General features: G+C 43.7%; 1 protein-coding gene across 1 annotated transcript in view; it reads left to right on the top strand.

Annotated features, from left to right (window-relative positions):
- LOC144677927 (serine/threonine-protein kinase 32B-like) overlaps positions 1-25,181 on the top strand; it is a 368,461-nt gene that overhangs the window by 172,739 nt on the left and 170,541 nt on the right. Inside the window, exon 4 of the mRNA XM_078537920.1 lies at positions 15,790-15,963. Coding sequence (XP_078394046.1) covers positions 15,790-15,963 — 174 coding nt within the window. The remainder of the gene's footprint in view (positions 1-15,789; positions 15,964-25,181) is intronic.

Consider the following 25,181-nt stretch of genomic DNA (forward strand, 5'->3'; position numbering starts at 1 on the left):
CCAACCCACCATTGGCAAAATGCCAACTGCCCTGTAAAATAGCCCTTAATTGGGCCTTTAATTGCAAATAAGTTGCACACTTTGAAGTAGGCAGCTGATCTACCTCACAGGAGACCGATGGAGACTTTCCCTGGAGACAGGACTGCACCAGGGAGCCATCCTGACTCTCTTCCCTGCTATTTAGGGACATAGGAGCAGGAGAAGGCCATTCATCCATCAAGCCTTCCCTGCCATTCAGTTAGATCATGGCTGATCATCTACCTCAAAATCACTTTCCTGCATTATCCCCATATCCCTTGATATCTTTAATATCTAGAAATCTATGGATCTTGAACATACTCAAAGACTGAACCTCCAATGCCCTCTTGGGTAGAGAATTCTAAAGATTCACCACCCTCCAAGTGAAAATATTCCTCCTCATCTCAGTCCTAAATGGTCTGCCCCTTAGTCTAAGACTGCGTCCCCTGGTTCTAGATCACCAGCCAGGGGTGGCGGTGGTGAAGAGGGTGGGCAACGATGTCACCGCGGACGCGGGTAAGTGCTGAGAGGGAGCTCCCTGAAGGCAGACAGCTGCCTCAGGGGGCTGCAGACCTGCAAAAAATTAAATAAAGCTGTAAAAAGCTGCAAAAATGTCCGTGCATCCCAATCAAGCATCAGAAAGCATACCTCATAAAAATGCTGTCCCCAGATATTTATTCTTATTTAATTTCCTAATGGAAATTTCATCCCGCCCTTGGATGAGGTTTGTTGAAAAATGTAAAGGCTGCCTGGCCGATTTGCCTGTCCGCCAACTGTAAGGTTGGACGGGCCATGGAAAATCGCAGACAACTGCACCATTAATAGGCTAAATTGCCCGTTTAATTGTCAGCAGGTGTGCTTCCGACTGTTGCGCGCGCCCCGCCAAGCGAAATATCGCATGAGTGCGCGATGAGGTCGGAACGCTCACCCGACGTCATCTGACGCGATTTTACTCCCAATTGGGTCAGGCGCGCACCCGCCCGGGAGATGTCAAATAAGTTTCAATGGGATAATTTTACTGCCCCATCCTCCTACCTCCACTCCTGCCACCCCGGGGGTCAGTAAAACTCTGCCCACAGCTTCTTTTTGATCCGTAGACAATGCTACAAACTTGTGCAAGTGAGGCCGTACTTCAGTCTACAGTATTTATGATAGTGATCCTTGATGCTGAGCATGAGAGAAATAAGTGAGTAAAGCCAAAAAATATATTATGTAAAGAGGGGAAAGTGATATATATGAGGGGAGAAATTGGACATTTGCAACCTTTTTTTTTGGAGATGAAATAGGCAAAATGGGATCCAAAACCAGGTCACGATCCCCTGTGCCAATTGGCCTTCATGCTGTGCCTCGGTAAAACCGAATCAAGCATCTTTTAGTCACTCTGGATGCCCACCTGAAACAAGCAGCAGGTCCTACATTCCAATAGTAACTGTACTTCAGAAATACTTCATTGGCTTTAGTGCACTTTGGAGTATCCTGAGTTGTCAAAATACGCCATAGATGTGCCTTTCTTGATCATGTTATTTATATTGGGGTCCTGGCTGTCGGACCCTGATGTGGAATTGGAGAGAAACTGTGCAAGCTGTAACTCATTTTCCCAGATCTAGAGCAGCTTAAATAGCAGCCCTGGAGACTGCTGAAGAAAGACCCCAGAACTTGATAAAGTTAGGTCATCTGTGGAGTCATCAAGAGCAGTCATGGTCCTCCTGGCTGCATGCACAAAATAACTGTGGGTGCAGTTGAACTCATCTGTCTCTGCATCTCCTCCAATCCCCCACCTGGCCCAGAAACGGAGGGCTGTTAAATACAAATGAGGCCTATGGTGTTGAATTGTGCACAGATGAGCATGCAGAGTTACTGCTTCACACTAATTGCTTGTCTTCTGTTCTTGTTGGTCTTTCATGTAGTTTCACAAATCGGATTAACCCTAGTTCTTCATTTGTTAGTTTTGTTTAGGTCTGCATTAGCTAGCTCTGTAATGTTTTCCCATTTTTTTCTTTATATTGGTTTTCTTCCCTTTTTCACAATACTGGGGCATATTTTAATTCCTTCAACCTTGCAGAAACTGAACTGTAGTAAAATTGAACATGAGGTGGTCGACATACCATCCTGTTCCCACTCCTTCACCATTTTAACTCTAGCTGCCCACTTAGCGTATTCGAGCTACCTGTGTTAGGTGGGAGCTTCCTTAATCTATGCAAACCTGGCTGCTATGGTGGACATTGTAATTCTGAGGACTGACTGAATAGAACACACCCTGTGGAGGCTCTAATCAGTAAAAACCTGGCAACCAAGAGGAAGCTGCCCCAACAAGGTAAGTCTGAAATAATGTTTTGTGCAGCCAGAAGGATGAGGCTCCGTAAAATAACTTGGCTCCATAGGAATATCTTGCTGCCCTGGGTTGCTTTCTGTGATTGGTCCACGACCCAAACCCCGCCCCTGACTCACCTTTTCCTGGACATACCTCCAGACTACCCGCTGTTGCACTGAGCTGGCAAACTGTCACGAGACATCTGTTTAGGGTGGCACATTGATGAGAGCCCCTCCCTCAAAATGGAATGGACTTCCCACTGGTTGCTGGTCAGCCCATTCTGCAGGCTAATAGCCCGATAGTTAAATGGTCCCTTATCATTTCTTCACCAGCAGCAAAAACGACAACAGCAACATCTTTTATTTACATAGCACCTTTAATGTCATAAAATGTTCCATGGTGCTTCACAGAAGCATTATAAAACAAAATTTGACACCACGCCACATAAGGACACATTAGGGCAGATAACCAAAAGCTTGGTCAACAAGATAGGTTTTAAGCAGTGTCTTAAAGGGGAACAGCGAGGTAGAGAGATGGAGAGGTGTTGGGAAGGAATTCCAGAGCTCACTGCCTTAGGCAGCTGAAAGATTGGACACTATTGTTGGGGTGATTAAAGTTGGGGATGTTCAGGAGGCCAGATATAAAGGAGGCCAGAATTAGAGGAGCTCAGATATCTCAGAGGGATTGTAGGGCTGGAGGAGATTACAGAGATAGAGAGGGGTGAGGGCATGATGAGGTTCGAAAACAATTTTAGAATCAAGTTGTTGCTTAACAGCAAGCCAATGTGGGCCAGCGAGCACTGGGGCGATAGATGAATGGGATTTGGTGTGAGTTAGGACACAGGAACTGAGATTTGGATGGCCTCAAGTTTATGGAGGGTAGTATGTGGGATGCCAGCCAGGAGAGCAAGAGAACAGTAAAGTCTGGGGGTAAGACAGGAATGAATCAGCATATTACATATTGAATTAACTCTTGCATCTCCTCAAACTTGGATAGCAACCTGATTTGCACATTATAAAAATACTTGTTTGGGTAGTTTTTGTTATATTCTGTAACTTTTCTTTTAACTAATCTTTAAGGGACGTACAATGGGTTTCTGAATGGGAATTTCCCATTACATGATAACTTGGTAGCGGAAGACCACCAGCTGAACGCTGTAAGAGAAGACAGATTAGTCAAGCAGCATCAGGGGAAGAGTCAGTCCAGCCCATCACTACTCATCCAGCAGGAGGTATAACCCCAGGCATACTTTCTAGGACTGTTCAAAAAGCTCTGTCTCAAGAGACTGTATCTCCTAACCTTCAGCCCCGTAACCTTCACTGCTGTCCAGCCAATTTCAATTCATCTCTTCATTTCATGGTAAAAATGTCATTGCTCCTCATTTTTGATGTTTGTGCTAACCTGCACTGAGCCAGTGGATGTGCTATGTTGACACTGAGCCTTGGAATGGTAACCTGGGGTTAGTAAATGAATCCGCAAGTATTATTTTCTACCTTTGGACAGAAGTACAACTCTTCCTTTGTGCAGCTGGAGGCATGCATATTGTTTTTCAGTCCTGCAGACACATACTTCCTGAAGTGAGAATACTAGGATCAGAATGCCAACAAATATTTATCAAAGCACCAAATGAATCCTTAACCCGCTTTTGTTTAGAATTTGCCACCCAGCTTGTGCTTAGCAGTGAATGATACCTAGATTTCACTTGCTAAATTGGTTTATATCAACCAGTTTGGATTATATCAGCATTTACCTGAGCAACCTTCAATTCAATTAGGATATGACAAGATGATGAATTAAATCTCTCATGCCAGATTGTGAAAGACAAACACTAGCAATTGTTCAGGAACTTCAGAATTTCAGAATCATAATTAGCTACACCAAGATATAAACAGTGAGCATGGAACTAATTAATAGATAGGGTTAACTAACAAAACGAATCACAGAGGTTAAAAAGGCAGTTTCAGCTGTCTCATGGTAAATCAGCATCAATTGCATTGTTGATTGTCAAGTTAAAGTCAAGATCAGTGTCTTGGTGATAAGAGACTGGAAAGAGCAGACACAGGAGTGTATTGAACACTTTTGGAGTTGTGCCTGCTTCCACTTCCTAAGCAGTTCTATTACACGTTCCCAAATTTCCATTTTATTCCCTGAAAAATAATAATAATAATCCATCAATACTCCAAAGGTGAGCTACAATATTTTCTAAAATGTTGGGTATTGTCTATAATGTGTAATTTCTTTATTAATAATTATTAATATAACTTATTAATAAGGCATAATTTTTGTGTTGCCTGGTCCCATCACTGCATTTTGTCCTGTTGTTACCTTTAGTGCAAATAATTCAGTTTATACATTTCGTTGAAATAAGGTATAATTGGGCTGTTAGTTTAAAATCGTGTTCCTCTTTCATATCACAAATTTAAATTCTGGACATAAGTTCCACAATTGCTTTTAGCAAATACTGCTCAAACACAAATCTAGGTTAGCTTCCCAGGAGAGTCCTGCAACACTGTCCTGATAAGCAATTTGGTTTTTTGTGATTTTCTATGACTCAGTTTTTTATGGGAGTAAGACACAGAGTAGATATAATGTTGGGCAAAAAAGCTGCTGCTATTTGGTCCACAGATAAGGAAAGTATCCGAGCTGTTGTAGAATGCAATCTGGCGTGCTCTTGCTTTCAGCTCACCTTCACATTTTTAAGCTGTTAAGAAGCTCACAAATGTGAAATCACTTTGCTTAGTTAGAGTAGGGAATTACACCGATTGCCTTGTTACACTTCACAAAGATTTCTCTTAGGTGAGTGATTAATCTGCACCAAAAAACCCCCCCTAAATTTTGGTTTTGTTTGCTTCTTTTGGAAAAATGAATCTTCGAAATCAACAGCTAAATTAAAACTGGTAAATTATGCAAATCACAAAAAATTAGCCTGACATAATTTACCATTATAAAACATTGATAAAACCTAATATCTCAGTTACATTGTACATGAATGAAATTCATTAGCAAAAGGTGATTAAAATAATTCTTTTGCACCCCAATCCTACCTTAGCTAACAATGATATTTAAATCTCTTCAATAAAGCAAAATAACAAATATTGTCCTTATTTTTAGCAGTTGGCTATTTCTTGAACAGTTTTTTCATTTCTTCAAAAAGAAACATGTTGAAGCTTTTCGTCTGGCACTCATGAAGACACTTTGCAAGAATACCAATATAAGGGGAAAACAACAATTTATATTATATGAGAAAAGAGTGCTGATTGGTTTGCCATGGAGTATGCAACAGTGATGGTGACTGACAGTTGACTGCCAAGCATTGTTTGAAATTTACACCAGGTAGCTTGACTTTGACACTGATTGATCAAGGCGTAGCCCTGAGGAATGAGTCAGCGAATGGCTGTCAGTTATTATATTTAGCTGAAACTGGCACAATGTGTGTACATGTTCTTTCTGTCTGCAAAGAACAGGGCCCTGTGTATTAATATATGTAGCTTCCAGTACATGCAAATGCGCCACAGCAGTGTCTCTTCGACATGTCTCTTTTGTCAGCAATACTCAAGTTCTGTACTACCAAGTGACTAGGTTTTTCATTGTTAGTTTATATATAAGTGGGAATCTCTGTTGAAGTATTGCGCTGGATTTTATTTGCCCCTGCCAGGCGTGTTTTCGTCAGGAGGGCATGTAAAATAGGGCGGGTGCCCAGCCCACAGCCTTCCCATCCACCCCTGAGCTCAACCCCATAACATGACAGGTGGGCGGGTGCCAAAATTGGCAGCCCACTCGTCATGTTTACAAAAACAATTAAGGGTCAATTGAGCTTGTTAACAAGCCACTTAACCCAGATAATACTCTGCCCATGCCATAATATGATTGGTGCGGGCAGGCAGGCGGGAATGGGCAGGCTATTTCTCAAAAAAGCTTTTGAAAGAGTGGAAAGGAAAGGCAGAATGAAAAAGTAGTAAAAACGCAGGGGAAATAAGAGGACTGGTCTGAACTGGCATTCCATTTTAAAGCATACAAGACCAGTTCAGACCAGTAACCTTATTTCCCAGTTTTTACTGTTTTTTCCGATTGGGTTCGGGGTGGGGGGTCTCTTTGTGCATCAGGGGCACCCCCGCAAAGATAGTACCACCCATTTCCCTCCTACCTCCTGCTCTCCAAAAGCCATCCCCCTCAACCCTATATACCAGGCTTAACCTCTGGGATCCAGTGGCCCTTCTTCCTGAGACTGGTTGGAGCCAATGTGATTGACCAGCAGCTCCTGAGGGCAAGACTTACTCCCCAATGAGGGGCAGGAATCCAACTGCTAGCCCATTTAGCCCACCCACAGGGGGGTTATGGCTGCATGGTGGGCTTGGTTAGAATGGGTCGACTTTCCTTGTGAGGGGAGTATTGGCGGGCAAGCCACCTGCCTGCCCCCTCACCAATAAAATGCAGCCCATTGATGTGTATTTCTTCAAGACTTAATCTAGATTGTGAATGTTTGCCAAGTAATTTCAAAATGCCATTTCAGTTAGTAAGAGGGTTAAATGAATAGATCTTTACACTTGACATCTGGAAGAAAATGCTTTTAAATTGTTCTGGAGTCAGTGAATAAAAATAAATCCGCTCAAAGATTTTGGTAAAAGTTATATTTACTAGAGATTTCTGAATAATCCTTTCAGGATTACTGAAATCACAATTCCAGTCTTATGAGATGGCATACAAGTTGCAATAGTCTGTTGCAATATTCCAAGAGGAAGTCACTGTTTTGAAGCCACGAGAGATTCATATTTTATCAGCAAGGGATCATTATCACTGGCAGGACACATTTTGAACAAAAGTTCAGCTTTCAGTGAGGAATTCACAATTTTGCTCATTTGATACCCCATATGTGATGCAAACTGAAGATGGAGCTTATCATTAACAATCGTGACTGCATCATAAGCTTAATCTTGGCGTGAGAGTCGAACTTTTGCAGAAAGTTGATTTCTGAGCTTTTAGAAACCAGAAACAAATTTACCAAAAGAAACAGCAGGAGATTGTATCTTATCTGTAATTGTGTTCAAAATTTACTTTTCCATCATAATTCAGTAAAATAGGAAATTGATGGTACTTAGAGCCCATTGAAATTGGGGGCAGATAATTCTCCTTCTTTAACTTATATGTAAGTGGTGGATGCCATAATGTATCATCAATTAGCTTTACTTAAAATTCCTTAAGTAAAACACCAATTAATGCTGCAAGCAAGTATCATTTTGGAATTTTATTATTGTTTTAGTATCCTGCTTAACCTATTTGCATTACATTCCCTTTGTGCTTTTGTAGAAATTGTGGAACAGGATGGTAGACAGTGGTGGTACCCAAGGGTTAATGCTTGGACCACTGATTTTTGGTTATATATCAATGACTCAGATATTGGAACATGAGTAAAATTTTCAGAATTTACCAATAATATTGGTAACCTTGGAGCTGCGGCAAATAGTGACGATGACACCTACCAACTGTAACAGGACATAGATAGGCTAGCAGAATGGTCAGACAACTGGCAGATGGAATTTAATACAGAGAAGTGAAAGGTGTTGCATTTTGGCAGAAGGGATAGGGAGAGGCAATATAGACTAAATGGCACAATTCTAAACAGTGTGCAGGGACGCTACCTACTTACCCTCTCACACTCACTCACTAACATGGTGAGAAGCTATTTACATGGCCCAAAGCTTTTCAGTGTGTTAATGAACCAAGACTTACCAAAATACAGCAGCTAGTGCCGCAAAAAGGGGGGCATTGCTTGGCTTCCCCCGAAGATCCTGCCCTAGGAGGAAGGACTCCAATAACAGGTGCACTCCACATTTCTGAAGAGGCCCGGTTCAGATGTCTGGGCGAGAAATGCAGAGCTTCAGCGGTGTATGAAAAAATAGGAGCAGAGTGGCAATCTGATGGTGATTGCCACTTCACAGAACATTCAGTCCTTTGTGAAATTGACAGCAGAGATCAGAGATCCAGAACTGTCAATCAAGCAATGTTTTCCTTGGGGTTCAGGTGGTTTAGTATTCTAATGGATGTCTGCGCTCTCAGCTAAGAATACATAATGAGCTTGGCTGAGAGCCCAGAAATCCATTAGGCTGTTTGAACACCTAAACCTCATGGAAAACATTCATTGACTAACAGCTCTGACTTTCTTATCTCTGCTGCCAATTGCACAATGTTTGTTTACACGAGGTTAAGAGATTTCAAGTGCTTGCAGTTTCAGCTATTGAAACTTTAAAGGTTCTTGCTGTTTGGCACATGTATTGCCCTATAATAATAAGGAATTTTGTTTTAAGGAAGTGCAAAGTTATCAATGAATGACTTTTATTAAAGCTTTTCTTGTATATCCTACTGTCAATCGAGGGCTAATTGCATCTATACAGTGTACAGTGAGTGAATAGGATGAAGTGACATAGCTTGGCATGGGGGCATGAGGGGCCATAGAGGGTGGATGGGTGTCATACCTTTGCATGGGGGCATGAGGAGGAGCTTTTGAACTTACCTTTTAAAAGGTCCCCTCATGCAGACTATGGTCCATGACTCCTCTGAAGTGCCGTGAATCATGACTCATTGAAAATCTGTTCAACTCCATGAAAATTGCGGAGGAATAAGACATACCTATCCTTGCAATAGAGCAGTCAGGTCAGGAGTGCAGGGCGTAGGTTTTTGACCTGAACCAGCCTGTGCCCTTTAAAGGCCCTGTTGAAAATTGGAAACCCCGGAATGGGGTTGGGAATCACAGAATCGGTCCCTGGCCACTATTTTTAAATCATCCCAACTGAGTGAGAAGCCAGGCCTCTATATAACACTGACTGAATTATTTTTGTCTATTTGAGGCCTCCATAGTCCAGATAACCACAACATTAGAAAGGCTTCACAGAATAAGCAGGAAAAATTAGAGCTACTTTGATGATTCAGTAGATAAATGCACAATATGGTATGATATTGAGACATACAGGAAGATTTCAAACTCAATCCCTGGTCTGTACTGAATTAACAAACCTCCATGACAACAACTGGAAGTCTAGAGCTGGAGGTGGTTGAGGAAGCACGCAAGGATTTAGTGCTCTGCCTCCTGGTTGCAATAAAGAATAACAGTTTGTTTTTATGTCGGTCTCTCTCCGTTATTGGAAGCGAGCATCAACTAACAAGTGTATATGAAGGCATGCAATTTGAGTTTACTCGACTAATGAACTCATAGACTCAAGGCATAAAAATATTTATACCACCTCTGGTAATACAGTGCCATTTATGTGGCACAAATACTGTGCTTGGATCTATAATCTCTGTTTTTTGCAAGTATCTTTATTTTGATTCTTGTCATAAATCCAAATCATCTCAATTTTCTTTCCTATCAACTCTGCAAAGCATGATTTTGTAGTAAGTGAATATTATTTTGCCTTTTAATTAATGCTTACCATTTTGCTACAGATTGTGTATAAAGGTGACCTTATGTATGCAAATCCATATTGCAGTACTTGTTGATACAGTAGAATTGCTATCAATTTCTGTGATCATACATTGAAGCTTAAAAGGGCATACCTTGAACATTGTACCAAGCCTCTTTGCAGGCAAAGGGTGTAGTGATAATATCCTGAATATAAATGTTATTGTGATATTCTGTGGCAGATAATTGCTGACATTATGAAACTATTAACTCTTTTAGTATAAGCTGAACTGAAAATGTGAAAAATATCGTACTACAGTTTATATAGAATTAGTTCAAGCATTTCCTTTTCCTTTCATCAGTTTTTGATGGTGGTAAGCAGATTATAATAGATGCTAAATGGAACCAGCACTGATAATAGTTGTGATACATTGTACCTGTGAGTGAAGTGCTTAACCTCAGACTCAGAGGTCAGAGTAGAACATGTCCTGCTGGCACTGCAGAGTAGTTGAAAACTCCTTTATCATTTTTTTTTAACCAATCTTGCTAATCTATTGAATCATGTCTACTTTTTCATCAAAAACTAACATACAGAGTGATTCCTTTGTGAGCAATATGATTGTACAAAATGGGGGTGACTGGAATGACTGCATGTATTCTCTGGGTAAGAGATTTACAAAACCTCTTGAGAAATGGCACGAGTGGCTAAAAATGGCTGTTGAAGCTGTTTTTCCAGGAGCGTCTGTGACTTGCTGCCAGGGGATCAGTAAAGCCCGGCAGCAATTCAGGTGCCAGGGTAACAAGATGCAGACTCATTTAGGCCTTTCCAGGTCTTCTGCATCAAAATGATCAGCACATTTTGTTTAAAATAAAGAATGCCTCTTAATATGACGCGAATCTGACAGTTACTTGTTTTTATTTTTTTTTAAATTTACATACTTAACTAATAGCTTTGCAATTACCAAGCAAAGGTACAGGCAACTTATACTCCTGGCACCCAGAAAGAGATGGCTCTACATATAAAGATGACTTTCCTGGCTAGGAGCCTCACCAGCTAGATACTCACAGTGACTATCAGGGAATACACCCCCAACCCCTATGATTTTCCATTCGGTAAAATTTTCCCTGTACAGTGATAAATCAGCAAAAATGATCATTTTATCTCATCCACATTCTCCAGCGTGTGCAAGCGTGGGCCAAGGATGCATGTTATTTTGTTTTAACATTAACACCTACAACCATAGGCGGAACTTTCTGCTCCCTATTTGCTTGTCTGGTAGCCTGAGCAGAAAATATCACAAGGGGGCCCTAGTCATGTTTCCTGGTGATGTAAATCCAGGACGGGATTGCCTCTCCCCCCCCACCGTCGGTGGCAGGCCGCATTTCCCGCCATCCAACGTTGGGTACTTAATTTTGATGCATTTGCATCTCATTATTGTGCCACATGCTAGAATCATCCCCCACGTCAAATTTAATTCTTACGTAAGCGTGACTTCAGGACAGCGTGATTGAAGACTGCCTTTAAAAGGCGTGCACCTGGCGAGCGAAACTCTAAGAGGAACCCGGAGGTGAGTGCACACAACCTTGTGCAGCGCTGGTGAGGATCGCCCATAGGACACCAAGAAAGAGGAACCATGCATTCAGGGATACACAGGCAAGTCACTGTTTCCCGTCTGGCTTCCAGTGCTGTGCTGGGGCAAGGGCTCCAGTGCAGGTAGGGCTGGGGGATGTCGGGGCGGCGGTGGGGGCAAGGCAGCACAGACTGATGGAAGTACACAAGCACATGTCAGGGGTGGGGTGGGGGCAGGGGTGAGGGAAGCAGCCACGCACTTGGAAAAGTTTGTCAAAAGTGAGCATTCTTCCACAGCTGAGACCGCTCAGCTGCAGCTCCATTGACATGCTTGGAGCCGGGCCTCTGAAGCATTTCTGCCCATTCAAGCAATGCAAAAGCATGAATGTGCCACCAAATGCTCCAGAACTTTTCACCCCTCGGGAGCAGACTGCAAATTATTGTGTGTTTTAGGGGGCAGCCGACCAATTGGCTAACTGAGCGAGTTGTAGAATCCCCTTGTGAAAGATGAGCAAGAAACAGTCACTGATGGAAGCGCTCAGAACCCCTTGCAATGTATTTATTAAGGTTTGGACCAGTAGCCCTCATGTTTCCAGTTGCCGTCAATCGATCAAGTGGAGTGGGGTGAAGCGGGATGGGATTTTGGACAACCATGAAGCACACTATACACTGGCCATCCAAGTGGTGGCCAGCACTCTTGGCATGTGTGAAGGGGCCTTGAGATGCAGCCGGAGCCAGGGACTTAACCAAGAGAGGTCCTTAGGAGACATAAGCAAACCCATGCTTCCCTCTCTTTGGTACTGCAGGAGGAGAACTTCAGGATCATGGAGCCTGGTGATCTAGCGGTATGCCTCATGGCTTACAGAGAGCAGAGAAGAAGAAGAAGATTGCAACGGAGGCCCTGGCTTGGCAAAGGGAGGAACCCTACCCTCAAGATGAAGGGATGGCCGGGCCTCCTCCGGACACAGCTGAAGATCCACAGCTAGTCGTCACTCATAGACACTTCGCTAGACCCAGGGTCAACAGACAATGCTTGTCATTCCTGCAGATGACTGAGAATCAGTGTTGCTGAAGACTGTGCATGTCTAGGGAACTGGTTGGTCACATATGCCACCCGCTGCTGGATTTGGCACCACGGCACTCAATTTTTATGCCAGTGGCTCCTTCTAGGGCTCTACAGGTAACCTGTGTGGGATCTCGCAAACCTCTACCTACAATTGTGTCTAGGGGGTCACAGACGCCACTTTCACAGAGGCACAGAACTTTGTGCATTTTGACCAAGATCAGGCAAGCCAGGAAGCAAGAGCGCTGTGATCTGCTGTGCTCTCTGGCTGCCCACAGGTGCAGGGTGCCATTGACTGCACTCTTGTTGCGCTTAGATCTCCTTTGCAACGAGCAGTCAGCTATGTCAACCACAATGGCTACCACTTGCTGAATGTTCAGCTGGTCTGCGACCACAACAAATGCATCATGCGGCCTGTGCACGATTCCCAAGGAGCAGCCCTGACTCCTACATCCTTAGCAGTTCTCAGATCTCTGGCATCTTCCAGGGTTCACAGAGACCGTAATGTTGGCTCCTCGGGGACAAGAGCTACTCGCAGAAGACGTGGCTGATGACGCCTGTGTGGCCGTCTCAGACTGCAGCAGAGAGACAGTATAATGAGGCTCATGCTGCAACCTGGACTTCTGTGGAGCACATGATTGGCATCTTGAAAATGAGGTGCCTCGACAGGTCCAGTGGAGCACTCCAGTACGGTCCCCAGAGGGTGTCGCACATCATCGTAGCTTGCTGCGCGCTACACAGCCTGGTGCTGCAGTGGGGGGAGGGCTTGGCTGAGGAGGATGTCGAAAGGAGTGAGGGTGATGAGGTCCTTGAAGGCAAGGATGACGGCGATGAGGCCATCGCACTGGCCAAGTGAGGAAGGCGTGCTTGTGAGGCCTGATGGCCGCAAGATTCGTGGAGGATGATGATGAGATGCAGTGAGGATAGTCCTGACATCCTCACTTTGCATCTGTGAATGTTTGACACCTGTCTGGCTGATGGCAGTGCACATACCCTCAGTGTTCAGGCTCATGTCATGGAGATGCAGCGGAGGCCCTAACAGTCACTAGATTCCAGGAAGATGATGATGACATGCAGTGAGAACACTCCATAGATCTTCACATTGCATCTGTGAATGTCTGACTCCTGTCCGGCTGAGGGCAGCTTGCTTGCGCCCTGTGATCAGGGTCATATCATGAATATGCAGCTGTGAAACTTTAAATGCACCTGATCCTTTGTCAGCCTTCAGCACCTGAGCCCTTCAGGAGCACACCATCACCGGTCACAGATGCTGAAGAGATGGGGGCCAGCCCCACCTCAAAGGTGCTGAGAGCACACAGAGAGAATGACAGAACTCTGTGATGCCTGCCCACGACATTCTGGCAGCAATGACAAGCCACATCGAGGTGCAGGCATCCCTAACGTGTTGAGTGATGTGAAGCCGACCATCACTTTGCGCTGAAGATTACACACTACACAGGGAAGAGGCCCTGGACTGAGACACTTGCCTTTAACTTGTGCAGGAACTAGGATTTCACATCTGAATGACACAAGCATTGTTCATCATAACAAGAAACCATAGACAAGGAGACATTCTTAAGAGTTGATTTACAATAGTGAGCATTATGTACAAGTGATTAACACCCATGCCCAGGCTGTGCAACTACGTCTTCCTAACGAGGTGTCAGCTGTGGCTCAGTTCATAGCACCCTCACCTTTGAATCAGAAGGTTGTGGGTTCATGTCCCACTCCCGGAAACCAAGAACTGTGAATGTACTCGAAAGAGTTACAATCTGTGACTGTTGATAACTCGAAAGAGTTACATCTTCCTAACCCTGCTGCTATGTCTTGGTGACCTCCCGACAGCCTACTGACTGCCATGCCCTGTGTGTGATGACCTTGGCAGGCGTGTTCTGGACAGCCAAGACCTGGAGGGCCCAGGCCTGCTTTCAGGGTACCGCAGTGTGGCAGTGGCACCCTCTTCGGCCTGCAGAGCTGGAGCTGCGGGGGTCACAGGAAGAGGGGAATCGGATGGGGCAGACACTCCCGGAGTCACCTGGGTGGATGGCCCCGGTGTGTCAAGCTGCTGATCATTCTCCCTATGGGTGCCTGTTGACCCCTGGCTGTCTCCTTGAGAGAAAGGGGCAGCTGGAATTATAGTTTGAGATACCGCCCCCCCCCACCCCGCCCCAACTCTTGCGTTGATACTGATGAGTGCCAACAAGTGCCTCAGCAGTGGAATTCATCTCCTGCAGGGCAGGGCTGGACCAAGGTCTCCCTGGTGGCCGCCATCCTACCAGTGTTGATGTTGGTGCGTTGCCATGCCAGCACTATCACCTCAGACTTGTGGCGAACAGACTCCTCCATCATGCTTTGCAATCTGAGGAATGCAGCCGACATCCCTTCCTGATGTTCCCGAGTTTGCCTTTGCAGCTCCAGCAACTGAGGTGGAACCGTGTCCAGGGGTTAGCTTATCCTGCATGGAGACAGATGGGGAGAGTATAAGCAAGGTGCCTGCCAGGCCAGTTGAGAAGGATGCCTAGCACGTGTGGAGTGTGAGTGGTGCCATGGACGGCATGGGGACGCGATGGGCAGGGGAGATGAGGGTGTTTGTAAGAGACTGAGTGGTGATGTCTTGTGAGCTGGCAGTAGTGTGAACCCTGTGAATGTGTGATGGGCTTGTGAGTGTGCGATTTGTGAGTGATGAGAAGAATGACTTGCCCTGGTGGAACGGAGGAAATCATTCACCCTCTTGCAGCACTGGGAGGCTGCCCTCTTTGGAGGGTGTTGACGCTGACCATCGCTGCCACAACCTTCCATGCTGGATTGGTGAGGGGGTAGCTGGTCGTCACCCAGAGTGGGTCTAGAGGAGCTCACGGCAGATTCCACTGCATCCAGCAGGTGCCCCAGAGAGTCGTCACTAAATTTGGGGGCTGCCGTCTTCTTTGCGTTCGGGGCCATCTGTTGCTTGGAGCAGTCCTGGTCTGTAGACATGAAGTGGGCTGCGCTCTGGTGCGCTTTAAATATGGGCGCCCGGAGCAAGAAAACGCTGAGGTCTTGGCGTGGCAGGCAAATCTGAGCCCGCCCGCCAGCAACCCAGCGTGTTTTCCACATGTGCATTATTAATGAGGCGGGATGCGCTGGAAAGTGGATGATACAGCACAAAAACGCTTCATTGCAGCCGGTGGGGAAAATGTCTTTTTTCACGCCTGCCACTGCACTTAGTGCAATTCAGGGAAAATTCTGGCCCCATGCTTCAGTAGATTCATACAAGATTTCTTTCAAAAGCTGTTTGAATCATTTGGACTGCTAGTTTACTCATTTGAGCTGATGACAGCAAGAAGGTGACTCACATATTGATAAATGCCATTACTTTGATTTTCCTCCTACGAGCTCATCTTCCATTAAGCTAACTGTTCACATTCTTGTTTTAAAAGAAGTGTCTTTTCTTTCAGGTATTCATTCCAAGATGAGGAAGACATGTTTATGGTGGTTGACCTTTTGCTGGGTGGAGATTTACGCTATCATTTACAGCAAAATGTACATTTCAATGAAGAAGCAGTGAAACTCTATATCTGTGAACTAGCATTAGCCCTGGACTACCTGCAGAGCTACCATATCATCCACAGGTTAGTAATATTTGAAATATAGAGCTAAAAGCCTGCCTTGTAGGTTTAGTATTTAACATTGAGTTAACTTTGTGTGTCAGCTGTGGCTCAGGTGGTAGCATTCCTGCCTCTGATTCAGTAGGCTGTGGGTTCAAGTCCACCCTTAGATGTTAGGGCAGAAATCAAGGCTGACGCTCCAATGCAGTTCTGAGGGAGTGCTTTGATGTTGTTGTGTTGTTTTTGGATGAGACCTTAAACCAAAGTCCAAATCTGCCCTCTCAGGTAAATGTGAAAGACTCTGTGGCACTATATTGAAGTGGATTTATCCCCACGTCCTGTCCAATATTTATTTCTCCCTCAATTAACTTCACATAAGAACAGATTATCTGGGCATTATTGCATTGCTGTTCTGGGAGTTTCCTGTCTCTTTCCTATATTGCCACAGTGTTTCATTGGCTGTAAAGTACTTTGGAATGTCCTGATGTTATGACAGGCACTATATAAATGTACATCCTTCTATTTTCATGAAGATCAGACCCAATAATAATCAATACCCAGCATCCTGTACACTCATCAAAACCTATATCATGAATAAAAAATAAAAAATACCTGGAAAAACTCAGCAGGTCTGGCAGCATCGGCGGAGAAGAGTACAGTTGACGTTTCGAGTCCTCATGATCCTTCATCATGAATTATAGGGGATGGAAAAAGTGTGTAAAACAATTTTCTTTAACAGAACTGATTTAACACAAAACATTAAGATACAATTTCATTAAATTATGTTCTAGATGCAAATTGAAATCCTCTTGAGTTCCATGCCCAAAGGGCAGGTCTGGCCCACAGCACCACAACCTCCACCACGAGTAGGGCAAGAAGGCAGGTCCTGAATGTACCCCAGCCAAAACAGGGATCAAACCCTATGCTGTTGGCATCTATCTGATCCATACCAGTTCCCCACCCCCTCCCTCCCACCAGTCTGAGTTGCTATGGTAACATACACTTTTACATGCATGTTGTAGCCTGGAGCTATGGATAGTGAATGTAGAGGCTCCGATTTCTTTTCACCACATGGCTGGCCAGGAATCTCACCCACTCTTACCATCTACCATTGACATATGTTGGAACGATTTACAAGTTGATGGTCAAGAGCTAAGCGATCCCACAACCAACGGATCAGATCTAAGCTCTGCAGCCCTATCACATCCAGTCGTGAATGGTGGTGGACAATTAAACAACTCACTGGAGGAGGTGACTCCACAAATATCCTCATCCTCAATGATGGAGAAGACCAGCACAGCAGTGCAAAAGATAAGGCTGAAGCATTCGCAACAATCTTTAGCCAGAAGTGCCGAATGGATGATCCATCGCAGCCTCCACTGGAGGTCCCTAGAATCACAGATGCCAGTCTTCAGCCAATTTGATTCACTCCACATGATATCAAGAAACACCTGAAGGCATAGGATACTGCAAAGGCTATGGGCCCTGACAATATTCTGGCAATCGTACTGAAGACTTGTGCTCCAGAACTTGCCGTGCCCCTAGCCAAGCTGTTCCAGTACAGCTACAACACTGACATCTACCTGGCAATGTGGAAGATTACCCAGATATGTCCAGGACAAATCCAACCTGGCCCATCAGTCTACTCTCGATCATCAGTAAAGTAATGGAAAGGGTCATCAACAGTGCTATCAAGTGGCATTTCCTTAGCAATAACCTGCTCACTGATGCCCAGTTTGAGTTCCACCAGGGCCACTCAGCTCCTGACTTCATTACAGCCTTGGTTCAAACATGGCCAAAGAGCTGAACTCCCGAGGTGAGGTGAGAGTGACTGCTCTTGACATCAAGGCAGCATTTGACCGAGTGTGGCATCAAGGAGCTCTAGCAAAACTGGAGTCAATGGGAATCAGGGGGAAAACTCTCCATTGGTTGGAGTCATACCTAGCACAAAGGAAGATGGTTGTGGTTGTTGGAGGTCAGTCATCTCAGCTCCAGGACATCACTGCAGGAGTTCCTCAGGGTTGTGTCCTAGGCCCATCCATCTTCAGCTGCTTCATCAATGACCTTCCTTCCATCATAAGGTCAGAAGTGGGGATGTTCGCTGATGATTGCACAATGTTTAGCACCATTCGCAACTCCTCAGATACTGAAGCAGTCCATGTCCAAATGCAGCAAGACCTGGACAATATCCAGTTTTGGGATGACAAGTGACAACTAACATTCGCGCCACACAAGTGTCAGGTAATGACCATCTCCAACAAGAGAGAACCCAACCATCGCCCCTTGATGTTCAATGGCATTACCATCACTGAATCCCCCACTATCAACATGCTCGGGGTTACCATTGACCAGAAACAGAAATGGACTAGCCATATCAATACTGTGGTTACAAGATCAGGTCAGAGGCTAGGAATCCTGCAATGAGTAACTCCCCTCCTGACTCTCCAAAGCCTGTCCACCACCTACAAGGCACAAGTCGGGAATGTGATGGAATACTCCCCACTTGCTTAGATGAGTGCAGCTCCTACAACACTGAAAAAGCTGGGCACTATCCAGGACAAAGCAGTCCGCTTGATTGGCACCACATCTACAAACATTTACTCCCTCCACCACCGATGCACAGTAGCAGCAGTGTGTACCATCTACAAGATGCAGGAATTCACCAAGGCTCTTTAGACAACACCTTCCAAACCCTTGGCCACTACCACCTAGAAAGATAAGGGCAGCAGATAGATGGGAACACCACCATCTGGAAGTTCCCCTCCAATCACTCACCGTCCTGACTTGGAAATATATCGCTGTTCCTTCACTGTCGCTGGGTCAAAATTCTGGAACTCCCTTCCTAACAGCACATTGGGTGTACCTACACCACATGAACTACAGCGGTTCAAGGAGGCAGCTCACCACCTCCTTCTCAAGGGCAACTAGGGATAGGCATTAAGTGCTGGCCCAGCCAGCGACGCCCACATCCTGTGAATGACTAAAAAAACCCATTTGGTCATATTACAAACACACCTTCCTCAACCATCAAATCCTGAAATGGGACTTGAACCCAGAGCTTCTGATTCAGAGACAGGACAATACACATTGTACCACAAGACCTCCTTATCTTGACATAGACTGTGTAAAATAAATGAAATAATTGGAGGTCTTTGCAGCAATGGTGGTGAGGTACTTGACTGAATTTACAAATGTGGAAGAATACAGTCAGAGGTGTGAATTATTGTGCAGTTTTTCTTACAAATGAAATAAATGCTAGTTAGTAATGAAGTATTTTATTCATTATATCTGCTATATTTAGTGGAAGAAATTTGTTCATGTAGCACTGCTTCTAGCTGCGCTAAGCAGGCTATGTTGATTCCCTGGAGGTAGGGAGCACCATGGGTTGCTATCTGTGCTATCCACATGGCATTCTTCAGTGATTTCATGGTGTATTGAAACTATCATAAATAAGTGATTCAACCTCACAGTCCTAAAGCAATATAGGTAAAATATGTCACACCAGCAAATTATAAGTTGAATACTTTTATTTTTTTTATATCTTATTGCGCTATATTGATATTGTTATATGTTCTATGTAGGTAATGAAAAGGCCGCCAGGTATTATTTAAATAAAGATCAAATTTGTGGCATAAGTACCTAATTTCAAAGCCTCAGTACTCTACACTGATGTGATTAGATGTGTGCAATAGCAATGGTATGTTGCTTAGTTCTAGAAGATATTGAAATCCATGATATTCAAAGGATTTTGGAGCACTTCAAATGTGTAAAGCTGTATTCAATGGAATCAGTAAGTTAACGAACAAAATGTCAACATTAGTAGCATGACTTCGCATTAGAATGTTTTGTAAACTCCCAGGCTGATATCGTAATTGTTACATTGGAGCTAATGAGAATCCATTACCCAAAGTGTGCACCCAGAGTAGTGTAATTACAGATGTTTACAGAGCGTACACCCATACATGCATCTCATCCACTGGACATGTAGACCCAATCACTTGATATTCAGGATGCTGAATTCTGTGAATCCCAGCATGGTTTTCTTTTGGCTGCTGATATACATGCATAGGAGGTCTTGTGGTGCAGTGGCCGATGCAAACACGATGGGCTGAATGGCCTCTTCCTGTGCCGTAACATTTCTATAGTTCTATGAGTAGCATCACTGCCTCCGAGCCAGAAGCTCCTGATTCAAGTCCCACTCCAGGACTTGACGGCCAAGGAAAGTGAATTCATAACACGGCTAACCAGGCTGATTGCCAACCTGCAAATCCTTCCAACACATGGCAGGTGGCAAGAGTGGAAGAGATTCCTGATCAGCCATGTGATTCAAAGTAAGTGGGAGTCTCTACCATCACTATCCATAGCTCCAGGCTACAACATGCATGTGTAAGTGCATTTTGCACAGTAACTTGGACTCCCTGAGTGAACTGTAACGCGCACTACCACCATATTACATTGGCACACTTTATTGTATCCTTGAGCTTCATTTAGTGTTTTTCAAAACAGTCCCTCAATTAATTTTCATCTGTTTGCTGATTTAGCATTGTTCAGTAATTTAAAAAATGTACTTCTGAGCATCAGTGCTGCTTGCTTGAGCCCCTCAGTTCTAAAACTGGGATTAAGAGCTTTTGCACTGCATTGTAATTTAGTTTAATGGTTGGCTTTTCATATTGCTGTTGCCGCATTTTTTTTCCATATTACTTTATTAAGCTCTTTGTTTCTGAATGTGCACAATAGGATTTCCTTTGTACATATTTATATCCACAACACTTGTTACATGCAGCTGCAAATCTTAGCTGTAATTACTGTAATCAGCATAACCAATTGACTGGGTTTTTCAATGGTTATTAGAAATTTAGAGGATGAGGGAAGAAATGTGCTTGCGGCTTAGAAATCTGCTGCCCGCATGTACTTGTCCCACCAGAACTCTAATATTCCGCCTCGTGCATCCTTGCAGAAAAGAGACCACAGTTGTTTTCTCTGGTGGCATGACTCCTTAAAGTACATGAATGGCACATATCTAATCATTGAGCCCTCTTGGCAACAGCCCCATGGATGTAAGAACAGCAAAGGCATTCATTCCACCAATGGGCAGAAAGATTTAGGACCAAAGGAAGATAGACGGATGCAAGATGCTATGGCAACAACCATTGAGCCTCCATTTTGTAGCAGTCTGAGAAGATGTGCCATTGTTCTCTCCACATTATGAGGAAGGCTGAGCTATGCCGTCTACCGGAGGCCAGCCTGCAATCAAAATCCAGCTCTGGGACAGACCTGCCATTGCTATAAGGGCCATCACAACAGTGAATTTTTATGTGACTGGATACTTACAAACCACTGTCATGACCATTTGCCATGTTCGTCAGAATACAGTACATCGATGCCAGTTTGCCAGTGAAAACACTTCTGCCTGTTTCTCCATAGAAATGAGGCACAGCAAATTTACCAAGTGGTAGACTTATTTTAAGGTGTATTGCTTCAATCTAAGGCAATCCATTTACCAGCACTATTTTAAAGAGTGGGCGCATGGACCGATAGCTTCTGAGGGAAGCTGGCCTATTAGTAGAGGTGAAGAACTCATCGACCATTGTAAGTCAAAAGGAAATAAAATGAGCATCATGCCTCCAGTCAACTCCTGCATGTTTAAAAAAAATGCTGCCCTCTGTACAGATCGGACCGGTTACTGCTCTATATGGCTTGTGAATATTGAAAACGTGTTGAAAATCACTAGCATCTGCTACCCTGTTGCAACTCTACAACACAGAGAGGGGAATCTCTTCAGCCAGAAGACCAGAAGTTTCATTCAGCAAACAGGAGAAGCTGAAATGGGTGAAGCTGGTGTACAACCTGGAAGTTTTACATCAATCCTTCACTGACAGATTTTTCTCATAAAACCTGGAAATCTGGCCGTGTAAGAACTGTCCCATGGTATTTTTCCTAATATATTGGCCCCAGAAGTAACATGCTCTGCTTTGTCATCATTTGTTAGCATCGCAGCCTGTAATCCAGGGCTTTATAAGTGGAGGCATGGAGTCTGAAAGCAATAAAGTTATTGTGCATCTTTATAAAACTTTGGCCTGGCTTCAGCTGGAGTCTTGTGTCCAATTCTGGGGGCATCATACTTTAGGAAGGATGTGAAGGCATTGGAAAGGTTGCAGAAAAGATTTATGAGAATAACTCTGGGGATGATACACTTCAGTTATGTGGATAGATTGGTGAAAATTGGCCTGTTGTCTTCAGAAAAGAGGATGAGAGGAGATTTGATAAAGGTATTTAAAATCATGAGATACCTGGACTGTGTACAAGAAGAGAAACTGTTCCCATTGGTGGAAGGGCCGAGGACGATAGGACATAGATTTAAGGTGTCAGCAAAAGAACTAGAGGTGATGTAAGGGAAAAAAACATTTTATGCAGTAAGTGGTTTAAATCAGGAGTGTATTGCCTGAGAGTGGGGTGGAGATAGATTTAATCATGGCTTTCAGAAGGAAATTAGATAATCATCTCAAGAGAAAAAAAGCACAGCGACGGGGAAAAGGCAGGGGAGTGGGAGCAGCTGAGTTTCTCTTACAAATGGCCTTGTTCTGTGCTGTAACCATTCACTGATTCTATTCTATGTAACCCAAGTCTACATAGCATTAATACGCCCCATTTGACAAATCTGCACAATAAATTCCAAAGAAGGTGCAACCAGTTTGTTGCCGCGTATGCATGCTTCAATATTTTCTTCTCTCTTGGTAAGAGTATATGGTGCATGGCCCTGCTGGGTCTATAACCCAACCTTGTGCTCCTTAAGTGATACCGCAGTAAATGTGATGGCAGCCGACTGCTCCTCAAAGAGGGAAATTATCCTGATTGTGGCACTGTGCCTTTTTGTGTTGGGTCATGTGATGGTCTCCATCTCCTTTTGGTGCTTTGGCCACTGTGCATGTAGGCTTGCTGCACCTACCTCCTAATTCTTCAGAGAGGAATTCCACAGTCCTGCCGAAAATTGCCTCAAGATTCAAACTGGCCCTGAAATGAATGTACGCACAAGAACATTCAGACCTGTGGCAATCTAATCTTGTTGTAATCAGCCTTGACAGTTAAGTTAAATAACTTGCATTTATTTCAATGTACAAGGGAGCACCGTGTCTGCTGCATGTTGGTGGGGAATAAGAAGAAATGTCTTTCTTTCGGTATGTTGTTTGAGTTGCCTCGTTCTTGTTGGAAGGGTGAGGTGTGGGGGTGGTGAGGGCTTGTGGAATCTCAGGAAGGGGGCAGATGAGAAGATAATGTATGTTTTAGTAGCTACAGGAGGGTGTCCATATTTGGGACAGAGGGGAAGTGTCTTCTGAGACCGATTGTACGTCCAACATGGAAGGAGCAGGCATAGAAACTGAATGCTGTTTTTCATATCTGTAGGCCTGGGAAGCAGGTAACAAAACAAAATTTACAGTCTGAGGTACATTTGCAGGGTAAAGTTGCTTATAGTGTAGGGTTGCCAACCCTCCAGGATTGGCCTGGAGTCTCCAGGAAATAAAAATCAATATCCAGGACACTGCTGTGCAACTCTACAGAAAAATCATTGGGACATTAAAAAAGATTGGGTTTTTTTTGACATTTTCCTTGACATTTCTCTCTAGCATATATAAAAATATTGAAAATGGGGAAAAAATGCTGTTTGGCTGACAGTAAAGCATCATCTAATTGGGTAATGAGTCTTTTTCCTTTCCAATTGGTGTAGGAAGGCAGTACATCACAAGGTTGGATTTGTTGGCTGACTAATGGCTGGAACTTGGGGCAAGTCAAGTGATGAAACCTCCAGGAATACATTTAATCACAGTTGGTAACCCTACTATAATTTGCCAACTCAAACTAAATATATGCCTTCAATATGCATTTATACAAACAGTCAAGAACATGGGGTGGCATCAGCAATATAACATAAAAGACATTGACAAGAACCCTTCCTCACAACATGCAGACCTAAACTTCCAGTCTGTAATGCTTTATCTTGTTTTACTATTTTGATCAAGGTGAATAAGCCACAGCTATTAAAGGGGAATGCCTAAGATAAAATTGGTCCTATTACTTTCACTTGTAAGGACCTATCCACAATTGGCATCTTTTCCATATTCTTTTGAGTGCCCCTTCCATCACCCAGAAGCAGACTGTCTGACCGTTTATAATACCTTTGTATGCTTGTAGCTTGAGCACAACCTGGCAATTCCAGGATATTATTTATACTCGAGAAGATACCAAGATTTTTAGATGGCTCCTCAAATAAGCTATTAATTTTACATGATTGAATGACTTTGTGTTTATGATACTACAAATTAATAATGTGAGGTGCGGTGTTATTTATCTCTCTATTGTGTAGGAAGCTAGGATGTGTATAAAATGATTTGCAACATGAGGCACCAGAAAGCGACTTACACTTGGCCTTTTTGGTTATATTAACTTTGAAAATATCACCTGTCCTTACCAAAATCTTCATGTCAGTTTAATAAATCGTTTATTTTGTTTATTCAGGACAAATGGGATTAAGGATAGGGTTGGATTGTAGGATTTGAAATCATGGGCCAGATTTTTCCAGACTTGCCCTTAACAATAGCAGCCAGGATCTGGATGAGGAAGTCCCGCCCCCATTTCCAAAGATCTGATTATTGCCGGCAGGGAAGGGAGCAAGGGTATAAATCACACAGGTGGGGAATCCAAACTCAGCAGGGCCATTTGAAATTAGTGCCAAGTTCAAACAAATCCCATTTTTGCTGCTCTGAATTTAAGCCCACAATGTAGGAATCACAAATTTATGGAGGAGATGTAAACACTCTTGAAGGGATGATAAGTTTTAAGTGTTATGATCTGAAGTTATTTAAATCTCGACCTTTTAAAAATGAAACAAATGTCAGCTAGAGTAAAAAAGAAGACTCCCTTTGCTGAAGTTCACTGATTGACAGGCCACCTGGTTTAGGTTTAAAAAATCTGTTCCTCCAGTTTCAATAGACTTAATTGCTAACATTTTCCCAGGGCTGTTAATATAGCTGATGCCATTATGAATTCTTAGTTAAGTTTCAAAAGCTCTAAAATCACTTAGCCTTATCTAAAAAAAAATGTTCACAGTTTGATTGATAGCTCTAAGAGGCTATTAAAGGATTAGCTGCCTTTGATTTGGTTAGCAAAAAGAAGTTTGTTTGTTTTACAACAGATTGACCGCTTGAGGAGATTTGAAATTTTTGAATGGGGTTCATGAATGAGATTTT

Source organism: Cetorhinus maximus, chromosome 1, assembly GCF_964194155.1.
Source record: "Cetorhinus maximus chromosome 1, sCetMax3.hap1.1, whole genome shotgun sequence".
NCBI classification, from domain to species: domain Eukaryota; kingdom Metazoa; phylum Chordata; class Chondrichthyes; order Lamniformes; family Cetorhinidae; genus Cetorhinus; species Cetorhinus maximus.